General features: G+C 45.1%; 1 protein-coding gene across 2 annotated transcripts; it reads left to right on the top strand.

Moving 5' to 3' along the window:
• Positions 1-7,234: 7,234 nt before the first annotated feature.
• Positions 7,235-10,195, top strand: LOC123122038 (F-box/LRR-repeat protein At4g14103). Of its 2 annotated transcripts, none has more exons than XM_044542166.1 (5): positions 7,235-7,512; positions 7,580-7,683; positions 8,548-9,399; positions 9,493-9,648; positions 9,730-10,195. In XM_044542166.1, exons 1-5 carry the CDS (start codon positions 7,455-7,457, stop codon positions 10,108-10,110), a joined length of 1,551 nt encoding a protein of 516 aa, XP_044398101.1. In that variant the 5' UTR covers positions 7,235-7,454; the 3' UTR covers positions 10,111-10,195. The 2 variants fall into 2 exon arrangements, with proteins under 2 accessions (XP_044398101.1, XP_044398102.1); XM_044542167.1 differs by having other exon boundaries at positions 7,295-7,512; positions 7,612-7,683.
• Positions 10,196-13,337: the final 3,142 nt, after the last annotated feature.

Below are 13,337 nucleotides of genomic sequence, written 5' to 3'. Positions count from 1 at the left end.
TATCAGAGGCCAGCGTGCTCTACTCATGGATGTTTTCCAGATTGTTATGTGTACTTCTGTACTTTAAGAATGCGGCGAACTCTTTAGCTGCTTATGAATCTCATTGATTTTGTGCATGTCAGTCTGATCAATATAGAAGGTGCATTATCTGGAAGTTGGAGCTTCCTACTGGTTTGTGGATTGTGAACAATCGTGACAGCATGAACCCCGCCTTCTCACTGTTGCCTCGCCGTCTGCTCCAAATAAGCTCCAGCATCTCCTTCTCCTCATCTTCCGCTTCTTGGTTGAACTTCAAAATTCCAAGGATTATAATCCTCTCTGAGGGCGGGAGCTCGTCGCAGTGTCACGTTGAAGTCATGATTTTTGTTGTTGCAAAAGCTCCCCCCAAACAATTTACTACTTGGCATGTTCGACGAATGTGCGTTTCGAAACTTACATCCCTTTAACATCATCTTTATGAATAAAGACGCGCTAAATGAGTGGTGAAAAGGGGGCGACAAGTAGCAGGTGCATCGCTGAATGTCAATCTTAAACGGGGCGCCTCTTTCATTCGTGTCTTCTTCCTAGCGCTCCTCGTACCAGGCACGAGCTCCTACACGTCACGTTTGAGTTTTTTTTCTTTCAGATTATATATATAAACGCTTGTCTCTACTGTGTTCAAAAAAATAATGATTTGATTTGTTTACATAGAAAACTTTATTTCTCAGATAATCGTGAGATCTTTAACAACAAGATGAGAAATAAAGTAGTCTAGGATTGCATTCTCCCAAACCTCAGAAAATCTACTAGATAGAGATGATTTGGCTATACAATCAGCTACACTATTAGCTTCACGGAAACACTTCGTCACTTCATATTGCACTTCGAACATGACGAGTAGTAAATTGGGTCCTCGTCCCATTGACAATGTGGGTCCATTAGTTCTTCAACCTTTGTCAACATCGTTGCTCCCCTTGGGGTTATAAGTTTGGGACTCACTTGATGGGATTCAAGGATCATGCCAGATATTAATTTGTTAGCCCGTACCTACTCGCCAAATGCATTCTCTTTTGAAAGTTTGTATGCCTGATACAATACTTTGCCCAATAAACCCTTCTTAGGGTCAGCATTCAATATGTTCCCACCAGGATGTGTGATTGACAAAAAACTACCATCTTAGGGTTTTCCGTCCCACTGAACTACTACTTTTAAAAAAGTGACCAAAAGCTATCAATTTTTTTAAACTTTTGTGACTAAAAACTATCATTTTCAAAAAATGACCTGTTTAGACGATTTAAACATGTTTATGACATGCGGGACCCACCCATTAGGGACGACATGGTGGCAAAGTCACCTTCGTTTATTTTGACCGTTACTACAGGTGGGGCCCACACGTCAGCATCAACCTTCTTCTTCCTCCTCCCCTCTCTCTATTTGGCATTTCAACAAACAGCTCACGAGCACCACCACGCTGCCGCCAGTGATGAGCTCTCCGTGCCGCCAAGAACACCGAAGAGTTGGGCCTACTAGCCACGGCCGACCCCGAGCTGCTCCAAGAGCTCGTCCAGAACATGATGAACAAGAAGGTCCACCTCGTCTTCCTGCCCAACAAGAAGGAGCGCTTCGGCACCAGCGCGAGCACCGGGAAGGAGGACCCTCGCCTTGTCGATGCCGCCGCGGTCCAGGGGCTCCTCACCGACCTGCAGAGGCTGGCGTCGCAGCCGAGCCATCGTCAACACGTCGTCCATGGAGCGACTGTCCACCAGCAGCAGCAGTCGGGTCTTGGCTGGAACAGGAGCGTCGCGGCCGCGTTGGCGGGAACCAGCAGCAGTCGAGTCTTGGCTGGAAGAGTGGATGCCTGGCCGGGAGATAGAGGGGCGGGTGCTCGTCGGATCCCGCGGCACCGACGGCCAGCAGCTCCCTTGCCGGGAGATGGAGGGGCGGGTGCTCGTCGGATCCCACGGCACCGACGGCCAGCAGCTGCCTCGCTAGCCGGATCAAGCGACGGTGCGGTGCGGGGTCAGGAGGAGAAGCAGAGACGCAAAGGTGAGATTGGGGATTTAGAAAAAAAAATAAGGCTATTTTTTAGAATTACGGGTGGGCCACACCGGTAATAATGGTCAGCTTAACTGTCAAAATAAATAGAATTGACTTTGCAGCCACATCGACCCTGATGGGTGGGCCTCGCATGTCATAAACATGTTGAAATCATCTAAACTGTCATTTTTCTGAAAATGTGGTAGTTTTTAGTCACAAAATAAAATAATGGTAGTTTTTGGTCATTTTTTTAAAAGTGGTAGTTCAGTGGGATGCAAACCCCTAAAGTGATAGTTTTTTGCCAATCACTTCATCCGGATAGTATTTTGCACTTAGAACTCATGCGCACAAAGACTCTGGATTCTGGAGCAAAGGCCAACATTGTTTTGCTAGTTAAGCAAGATTAAAATTGTGAAGGTCTCTAAACTCCAAGCCTCCTTTTCTCTTTGGGATACACAATTTCCACCATGTAAATCAATGCATTCTTTTCTTCTCTTCAATGTCTCCACACCAAAAGCCTGCCAAGTCAAATGTTATTGATTTACAAATACCCTTGGGCAATTTAAACACTAACATAGCATATGAAGTAATTGATTGGGCCACTGCTTTCAATAAAATTTTCTTCCCTTGCATTGAGAGTACCTTTTCCTTCCAACCTTTTATTCTCTGACAGATTCTATCAGTAAGATGCTGAAAGCAATCACTTCTGTCCACCCCTACCATTGTATAGAGAGACTAAGTTACTTATCCGGGAGTGCTTCCGTAAGAATAACAAGATTTCTACAAACATCCTCTCTAATAATAACACTCGTGTTAGGGCCGAAGAATATGCTAGATTTTACCGTGCTTACAAGTTATCCGGAGCTTGCACAATAAACATCCAGCACTCTTTTCAGTGCTTGCGCTCTAAACATTTGCTTTCATGAGTATCAGCGAGTCGTCTGCAAAAGGTAGGTGAGAAATAGATGGTGTATTACAACAAACTCGAATACCTTCCAAGCCACCCACCTCTTCTTCATGAGCCAACAAGAAAAGATAATGACTTGATCGTACGGCTGTGGAGTCCTGGATGGCTGACAATAATAAAAGGAAGATAAAAGAGAAAGGAAAAAAAGGGTCGAAACAACCGGCTGATTTCTTGGCTTCGTCAACCGCCTCCGACGCGGTCCGATCCCACACAATCGTACGGAGCGGAGCGTCCCCCTTTCACCATGCGAAGCAGGCCCGCCCAGAGTGGGCAAATTTCGTGTTTTGACCCTTCTTTGAAAGTTATTCAAGATCTGACCCCAGTTCGTAAAAATTTCGAGATCTGACCCTTTTTCCTACCGCCATTGTCTCTGGCGGTAAAGTTTAACTGTCTACCGCCAGAATCTCTGACGGTAGGCTTTGACTGCGCCGTAACAGACATCTAACGTGGAAAATACCCTACCGCCATAGTCCTTGACGGTAGCCAATTATACCCTACCGTCAGTGTGCTTGGCGTTAGGTGAATGAATGAACTGCATGCCATGCATGAGATAGATGTACGGATGTGCTGCATGCATGGAGTGCTCTGTGCATGCATGGGAGCGCGAGCATTGGCAAGTTTCAGGCTAGTACTCCCTCTCTTTCATAATATAAGAACGTTTTTTTCACTACACTAGTGTAAAAAACGTTCTTATATTATGAGACGGGGGAGTAGAATTTTATATGCTCTCTCTCATGTGCGCTCTCTCTTTTGTGGATGACTAGTGACTGACTACTATGTTACTAGGCTACTGTAGATTATTCAGATTGACAGGGTGTGTGGAATCTGGCTAGAGGACCATACCGCCACATACCTTGGTGGTAGGGTTGCATTGCCTACCGTCAAGGACTACGGCGTTACGGTCTTTTTCGTATTAAACGGACGTGACGGTGCCGGCAAGTCCTACCGTCAGAGACCCTGGCGATAGGTTATGCAACCGTACCGTCATAGATCCTGGCGGTAGCAAAAGGGTCAGATCCCGAAATTTTTACGAACTAGGGTCAGATCTCGAATAACTTTCATAAGAGGGTGAAAACACGAAAATTTGCCGCCCAGAGTCCGAGATCATCTGGCTCAGCACAGTGGTCCATGTGAGTGCCTATTTTCACGTTTTTTTACTACTACTTCACACGCGGTGCTTTTTCCACATAAGCTAAATAACAACACGAGGAAGCGCGAAGCGAGCATCAAAGGATTTGGCACTAGCAAGCTCAATGGTTGCTTTGATAGGCAGCACACACTTTTCATTTTTTTCTTCGAAAAGGAGCCCACACATTTCATGGAGATACGTGGCTGCATTTCATTTATTGTAGCTCAGTCAAGCATCATCGCTGTAAGCTGTTTTATACATAGTGTTGGCTGGGCGTTACTTCTGTAACCTAGATGCATGATGCTGCGAGGTCGGTCGTCGCCGCTGCAAGCGAGACACATGACACTAGAAGCCCATCCGTCGGACGTTACAAGATCGGCACCACTGCAAAGTATATAGTCGGCCCAGTCGAGATGGTACACTGCAAAGGCTAATCGGGACTACTGTGAGCCGCCCGGTAATTAACTAAGCCTACCAAGCGTTTTGGAAGGATCAATGTTGAGTACGTACTAGGCTAAGGCACAGCCTGAGCTCAGTAGTCTAATACAGTTAATTCACAAGGAACAAGGGCAGGTATAGTTTGGCTGTTCGTCTCTCACGTTTCGTGGAGACAGACCGGCGGCAGCGAGCGGAGGCTGACCTGGGCGCACGGTGTGGCTGGCATTGCGTTTGCGTGGAGTAGATCCATCCTCGGGAACGGCTACTTGTCCCTCTCTTCGTGATTAGGTAAGTTTGCGAACTGATTTGAGATTGATAGCCTAGGGCTTTAGATTTTAATGTCGAAGCATGGGGATTTGGCCATTATAGACGATCACGCCTTCATGAACCTATTATTCAGGTTAGAAATTTGCTTTAGATAGCTGAATGTTAATTCATATTTTAAATTATTAAATTTCAGATATTAGAAGATTTTTTATTAACATTGGAGTTTTGTCTGTGAAACTAAATACTGATTCAGTTTAAAATCAAATCTGTATGACTAGTTGACTACTATGCTTATATTTTCACTTCATTATTTGTATATATGGATTTGTGGCTCGAAAGTTTGGTGCTCTTTTGTATGCCGCGTATCCAAACACTCGATTTCTATATTCAGATTAGACACTAAAAGCTAAAACTTGCCCGGGCTTCACAACGGTTCTGGCTCCGCCTGCAATGGCGCGATCGCGACATCGTCTGTGTTGCAATGTGGCAACCGCTAGCGTCCTTCGTGTTTGCAATGGACGGCTGCAACGTCTTTCATGTTTGCAACGAGCAACCATAGTGTCGTCCGTGTTGCAATGGTGGTAGCCTAATCCTACTGTCGAGCGCAACATGACTCGTGTTGCAAAACTCTCGTCTTGCGCCGAACCTCCAAGTGCAACATTGTTCATGTTACGAACAGTTGTCAGCCGGCATTCCAACCAAGCCGATCTTTGCAACAGGTTAGCTTGTCGACGTGTAGCGCGGTCCCTCCCTTTTTGTCGTGGGAGCCGAACTTTTGTATTCGAATCAAACATTTGTTTTGGAATCTATGATATTAGTTTTGGTAATCGGAATCTCTATGATTTTAGTTGCGTAGAATTTTCTTTCCTTTCTTTGTTGCAACAATATAAAATACTCCCTTCATCCTAAAATAAGTGTCTTTTTAGGACGGAGGGAGTAGTTTTATTCTGAGACGTGAGCATTGATGATTCATTTTCTAGAGCTTGATCCCTTGCTATTTTTTGGATGGATGCCTTGCTAGTTGCTACAGAGCTGTTACAAATACCTAGTGCCCAACGTATACGTGGTGTGTGACAGGCTGACAGCGATGCCACGTGTAGGGGTGGGCAAAAAACCGAGAACCAGAGACCGGAGCCGAAAAAACCGGGACCGAAGCCGGAATAACCGAGGACCGAAACTTCAGTTATTTGTTCGGTTAGCAATTACGAGAAACCGAAATTACTTCGGTGTGTTCGGTCGTTGGACTCGGCTTTTTTTTTAGGCAAACTCGCAAAACTTTTTATTCATCCGTCACACAATTTACATGGACGAAGCAAAGATCTCCAGGGTGACCTAGCCAAACATGACGACTGGTTCCCAGCGTTAAAGCGTGATTTGCAAGTTTGTGGGCCTCGACATTTGAGGCTCTAAATTCATGTAAGAAAATGTAAGAAATAAAATTCCTAGACGACTGCTCGATCTCGAGCACCACTGCATCATAACAAGATGATGAAGCTCCGCTTCTGACTGCCTCCACCGCCGCCTTACAATCTGAAGCAACTGAAATCCTTGATGCATATAGATCACTTGCTAGAGCTAGAGCTTCTCTTATTGCCAAGACCTAAAGAACCTCAGGGTCTTCAATGTGCATGAACTTTAGCGACGATGCCCCCTGAAATAGTCCTGTCTCTCATCTCTGCAAACGACTCAGCTGACCGAATTCCCCGAACTAACCGACTGAATAGCCCTTCCACGGTAAAAAAAACACCTAGGTGATACGTACAGAAAGTTATCCTTAGCCTTTTATCGGCCCAATTCTTAGCCCAACACGCGTGGCCCTTGCAGCTTATCCCTGGTGGCTGGTGCATTCCTTGACGCACGACATCACGCAGCAGACAGCGCCGCCGCCTCCTCCTTTTCCACCTATCGCAATCCCAGCGGCGGCCGGTAGCGCCCGTGCTCTTCATGGTCGGCGGCCCGCTTGCGTCCATATCCTACTGTATGTCTTTCCTCCTACAGTACCATTCATGTATGCTATGCAAGGGAGCCACGAGCGGCCTGATTGAGCCATATCACGCAGCGCAGTGCACGTTTGGATCGATTTCTTTTCTGACCTTCATTGTTTCTCGAGAATTTGACTCCCGATTTATTCCTTCCGATCCAGTATGTTCTCTCTTCAAGTTCGAAAAAAGGTCCCCTTCGGTTATAACCGAAGACCGAGCCGAATTCTCGCTGGACCGAAAGCCTCGGTTAGTGTTTTCTCGAAAAAAAAAACCTCGGTTAGTGAATTCTCACAAGACCAATCGGTCCATAAAATTAGGAAACCCAAGTTAAAAATAGACCGAGGCCCAGGCCTACGCCCCGCGTGCCTCCAGCGGCCATGTAAAGATGGATCTGGGCTGTCTGACTCAATTAATCGTGTGGCTCCTAAGGCGGCGGATATTTCCAAATCTTCACCTGACTTACGCGTATCAGGGTGTTTCGCCACCGTCCGATTACCAGTGTTTTATATTTTCTTCTCTTCTCTTATTATTATCTTGTTTTATCCAGAGACCCTGGCCTGCAGCGAACGCTCGGCGGCGGCGCCAGCGCTGACAGGATCCCCTCAGCCTTAGTCGTCGAAAAGGCCCGGATCGCGAGCCCGGGCATCTGGGACTGATGAGGCTCATGTCCAGGAAGCGCCACCGGCAGCGCCGTCGCAGGAGAACTCCACACGGTACGCCGAATTGTCTGTGCTATCACAGAGTTCTGATGTACTCTCATTGTGACTTATGTATTGACAGATGGATTGATTGCTTCATTCTGTAAAAAAAAGTGCTCATTGCGCCAGCAAGATGATTATTCGCAAAGTGGTGCTCGTCCAAGACCGGGTCTAGACCTTCCAGAGGTATACAGTTTCTGATAACTGACGAATTAAATTGTTGAGCAAAATACCATTGTGTGTTTACTTGGATTATTATAGGGCAGTGCTGGTGAGAATTGTACTAGCTGAATGAACCTGAAGTATGACTATGTTAGTACTTTATGCTGCGTTTGGCTCGTGCCACTCCACCACCACAATACTTTCTTCATTGGCATGATTACTGCTACAACCAAACTTAGAATCAGGCTAGGTATGCATATTCGGAGTATAAGATTATGATGACAAGTTCTGACAATCCGAGCATCTGTGGAATGCTTTATTACACTGCCACAATTAATGTTGAGACCTTGCGCTGTAGTAGTAACCAAATTTCCTGGAAAAAAAGAACCACATATGATGGAAGACTGTTCTCTTATCTGGCTTTGGCAGTCTATGTCTGTGGCTCTAAATGTTCATATGTACACCCTCTGTTCCTAAATATAAGATGTTTTGGCAGTTTAAACGTCTTATATTTAGGAACCGAGGTAGTACTATTTATACCCTGTGCACAATATACATGTTTTTGTTTAGTTGCCATACTGACTTGATTATCGCATATAATTGTATCACATTGTATGGTTTAACGCATCACCGATCACTGCATGGGTGCTGAATGTTGACTTGCACAAATGCAAATAAATAATTCTTGTTCATTTTCATATGCATAATTTAAGTAAGAATGCAATTGTACCAATATCCATACTAAGTAATTAACATTGCAGGAAAATCTTCCTCAAAAGCTCATTTGTAGCCCTCAATCCACTCGCTGCAATTACATTCTAGTATTAATATTAAATTTTCTTTTTATATTCTGATACCTTTCTCCTTTCTGTGCTTCTGCATTCTCAGGACATATATCGACATATACATGCCCTAATGCCATTACGAGAGGCTGCTCGCGCGGCTTGTGTGTCACACACATTTCTGCAATCATGGAGATGCTGTCGCAACCTTACCTTAAGTAAGGAAACACTAGGTTTGAATGGAAATGGTATTGATAAAGATGAAATGGCAAGAGATCTCATCAGTAAAGTTGACGGTATTCTTAAGAATCACTCGGGTGTTGGCATGAAGAAACTAGAGCTTAATCTCTACTGTTGCCGCAAGGTTGATCACTGTTATCTCAATAGTTGGCTTCCCATTGCTTTCAGAGCAGGGATTGAAGAGCTCACCATGTTGCTGTCTCTTATCAGTGAGGCAGAATACAACTTCCCATGCTCTCTTTTATTCAGTGGGAGTGAAAAATCAATTCGGTATCTTAAGCTCTCCAGCTGTGTCTTTCGTCCCACAGCTGAGCTTGATTGCTGGAGAAGGTTGAAGGAGTTGTGGCTGACTAATGTGCTGATTACGGACGATGAGCTAGAGTGCCTTCTTTCCGATTCTTCCATGTTGGAGTTACTGTGGCTCTTTAGATGCAATGAGATAGTTCGTGTGAAGATACCTTGTCAGCTCCAGCGGCTCAGCTTCCTGCGAGCGGGTCAATGCAGAAAGCTCCAGGAGATAGAGAGCAACGCTCCAAATATCTCGACTTTTGACATCGGTGGCAGTAACTTGGTAAAGATTTCATTTGGAGGCGCATTGCAAGTAAAGAACATGACGATAATGTGTTCATATCAGCCCAACGTTATCTGGTACACTCGGACCAAGCTTATGCCATCTGTACTGAATGTTGAAACGCTTCACATATCCTCGTGTAATGAGGTACATTCTAAACGTTGTGATGATCATAGGGTAGCTATTTGCATATAACAGCTTTCATACGTGATATGATTAATCCGAGACATCTTTATGCAGATGATCAGTACACCAACACTACCTAGCAAATTCCTGCACCTCAAATACTTGCACATTACTCTAAATGGAAACGAGGCTATTTCACCGGCCTATGATTATCTTTCTCTGGTTTCTTTTCTTGTAGCTTCTCCTTGCTTGGAGACTTTCATCTTTGTAGTAAGTTACTGATCACCTTGCAAGCATACCTAGTGCCTATGGCAGTACAACTGAAACGGTCATCTTGACTTTCTATTGTAGGTACAGCAAACTGACATGAAGCATGATTCGATTGTCGGGGATATCTCGCATCTGAGGCAGCTGCCAGAACACTGCCATGACAACCTAAAGAGCGTAACGATGGTCGGCTTCTGCTCTGCTAAGAGCATGGTCGAATTAACACTTCATATCATTAAGAACACATCGTCGCTTCAGTGTCTCACATTGGACACTAGTTTCGGTTCTTATGGCTGTTCGGTCGATAAACCTGGTGGTTGCAACCCTATGAGGAGGGATATAATCAAGGAAGCCCATAGAGCACTTTTGGCTATCAGAACACACGTTGAGGGCATAATCCCCTCTAGAGTTATGTTAAATGTTTCAGGGCCTTGCAGTCGGTGCCATGTTGTTGAACGTGACTAATCATGTAAAATTATAGAGTTTGTGATGAGTTGTTTATTAAATAAATAGCGCTATTTATTTAGTACAAGCAAGGAGAAATACAATACGGGCCAGGAATGCAATTGAAACATGTCATTTCAGGAACTGCAAAAACTAAAATAGTAGTAAGAATATGATTATATCTATATCATAAAAACAAAACACTTGTTCTGCCCACAAATCTGAGAGAAGCTAAAACTTGAGGCATCAACTAAACACAAAAAACGATTGTTGTAAAAACTAGAACTAAACATCTGCAACTCCTCGATCCCTGATACAGTAGTCTTTGTGAATAGTATTTTCTCAGAAAACAAATGACCTTGTGCATAGCCTTATTGTTTCTTCTTTTTAAAATAAAAAAAGATCAGTACAGGAAATTGATTATTACTCCGTACAACGTAACTCCTTCCGCATTGGATATATTGCGCTTTGTTTAAGAAACAAATTTGGTACACTGATGGATCTCCAACAGTTTTTTCCACGTGATAGATAGACACTAGTGCAGAACCTGGCTTTAGCGCCGGTGCGTAAGGGCCTTTAGTGTCGGTTCCAAAACCGGCACTAAAGAGTGGGGACTAAAGGTCCCCCCCCCCTAGTACCGGTTCATCATGAACCGGCGCTAAAGCGCCACCACGTGGCAGGAGCCAGGCCCGGGTGCGTGCAGGACTTTAGTACCGGTTGGTAACACCAACCGGTACTAAATATTTGGGGGGTGTTTTGGTATTATTTTTTATTTTTCCTTTAATTTTGTGTTTTCAATTTAATTTAATGATTATTTTAGTTGTTAAATCATTAGGTGAAAGTACTGTAGATTAGTTTTGACTGGATGTATGTGGATCCTATAGCTAGCTAATTAAGTGATCAAGTATATGCAATATCCATATTATACTTGATCACCTATAATTAAGTGATCAAGTATAATATGGATATGGCATATAGTTGATCACTTAGCTAGGATCCATCCAGCTTAAACTAATCTGCGGTTTCTTTCATAAATGATATAATAACTCATCATCATCATCATATTAATATAAAAACTCTTGCATCATATCATCAACAACAGTATACTAGCTAGCTAAAAATCATCATAGTCGTCATTACCACTGTTTAATCATCATAGTCATTACCGCTATCTAATCACCACCAACACTAGCTTAAAGAAAAAACATTCACTTGTACCAGAAGCAAAGATATTATCGAGTTCAACATGGTCATCATATTATAAGCGTTCATAACACCACAAAAGCAAATCACCCTTTGAGATTAAGTTCAGGACGAAGAACACGGACATGAGAGGACAAAAGTACTAAGAGCATGAAGTAGCTAAATCACTCATGCTGCTCTTTCTCAGGTAAAATAGCATAGAACATGTATAGCTCTCCTGATTCATCATACTGGTGTTGGGGAACGTAGCAGAAATTCAAAATTTTCTACGCATCACCAAGATCAATCTATGGAGTTTACTAGCAACGAGAGGGAAGGAGTGCATCTACATACCCTTGTAGATCGCGAGCGGAAGCGTTCAAGAGAACGGGGTTGATGGAGTCGTACTCGTCGTGATCCAAATCACCGATGATCCTAGCGCCGAACGGACGGCACCTCCGCGTTCAACACACGTACGGAGCAGCGACGTCTCCTCCTTCTTGATCCAGCAAGGGGTAAGAAGAGGTTGATGGAGATCCAGCAGCACGGCGGCGTGGTGGTGGAAGTAGCGGGGATGCCGGCAGGGCTTCGCCAAGCACTAACGGGAGGGAGAGGTGTCACGGGAGGGAGAGGGAGGCGCCAGGGGCTAGGGTACTGCTGCCCTCCCTCCCCCCCACTATATATAGGCCCCCTGGGGGGGGGGCGGCCCTGGAGATCCCATCTACAAGGGGGGCGGCGGCCAAGGGGGGAAACTTGCCCCCCAAGCCAGGTGGGGCGCCCCCCACCCCCAGGGTTCCCAACCCTAGGCGCAGGGGAAGGCCCATGGGGGGCGCACCAGCCCACTAGGGGCTGGTTCCCCTCCCACTTCAGCCCATGGGGCCCTCCGGGATAGGTGGCCCCACCCGGTGGACCCCCGGGACCCTTCCGGTGGTCCCGGTACAATACCGATAACCCCCGAAACTTTCCCGGTGGCCGAAACTCGACTTCCTATATATAATTCTTCACCTCCGGACCATTTCGGAACTCCTCGTGACGTCCGGGATCTCATCCGGGACTCCGAACAACTTTCGGGTTACCGCATACTAATATCTCTACAACCCTAGCGTCACCGAACCTTAAGTGTGTAGACCCTACGGGTTCGGGAGACATGCAGACATGACCGAGACGCCTCTCCGGTCAATAACCAACAGCGGGATCTGGATACCCATGTTGGCTCCCACATGTTCCACGATGATCTCATCGGATGAACCACGATGTCGAGGATTCAATCAATCCCGTATACAATTCCCTTTGTCAATCGGTATGTTACTTGCCCGAGATTCGATCGTCGGTATCCCGATACCTTGTTCAATCTCGTTACCGGCAAGTCTCTTTACTCGTTCCGTAACACATCATCCCGTGATCAACTCCTTGGTCACATTGTGCACATTATGATGATGTCCTACCGAGTGGGCCCAGAGATACCTCTCCGTTTACACGGAGTGACAAATCCCAGTCTCGATTCGTGCCAACCCAACAGACACTTTCGGAGATACCTGTAGTGCACCTTTATAGCCACCCAGTTACGTTGTGACGTTTGGTACACCCAAAGCATTCCTAGGGTATCCGGGAGTTGCACAATCTCATGGTCTAAGGAAATGATACTTGACATTAGAAAAGCTCTTAGCAAACGAACTACACGATCTTGTGCTAGGCTTAGGATTGGGTCTTGTCCATCACATCATTCTCCTAATGATGTGATCCCGTTATCAACGACATCCAATGTATATGGTCAGGAAACCGTAACCATCTATTGATCAACGAGCTAGTCAACTAGAGGCTTACTAGGGACATGCTGTTGTCTATGTATCCACACATGTATCTGAGTTTCCTATCAATACAATTCTAGCATGGATAATAAACGATTATCATGAACAAGGAAATATAATAATAACCAATTTATTATTGCCTCTAGGGCATATTTCCAACAGTCTCCCACTTGCACTAGAGTCAATAATCTAGTTCACATCACCATGTGATTAACACTCACAGGTCACATCACCATGTGACCAACATCCAAAGAGTTT

Source organism: Triticum aestivum, chromosome 5D, assembly GCF_018294505.1.
Source record: "Triticum aestivum cultivar Chinese Spring chromosome 5D, IWGSC CS RefSeq v2.1, whole genome shotgun sequence".
NCBI classification, from domain to species: Eukaryota; Viridiplantae; Streptophyta; class Magnoliopsida; order Poales; family Poaceae; genus Triticum; species Triticum aestivum.
Note: the sequence above shows the minus strand (reverse complement) of the source record. Positions and strands in the feature narration are given on the sequence as shown.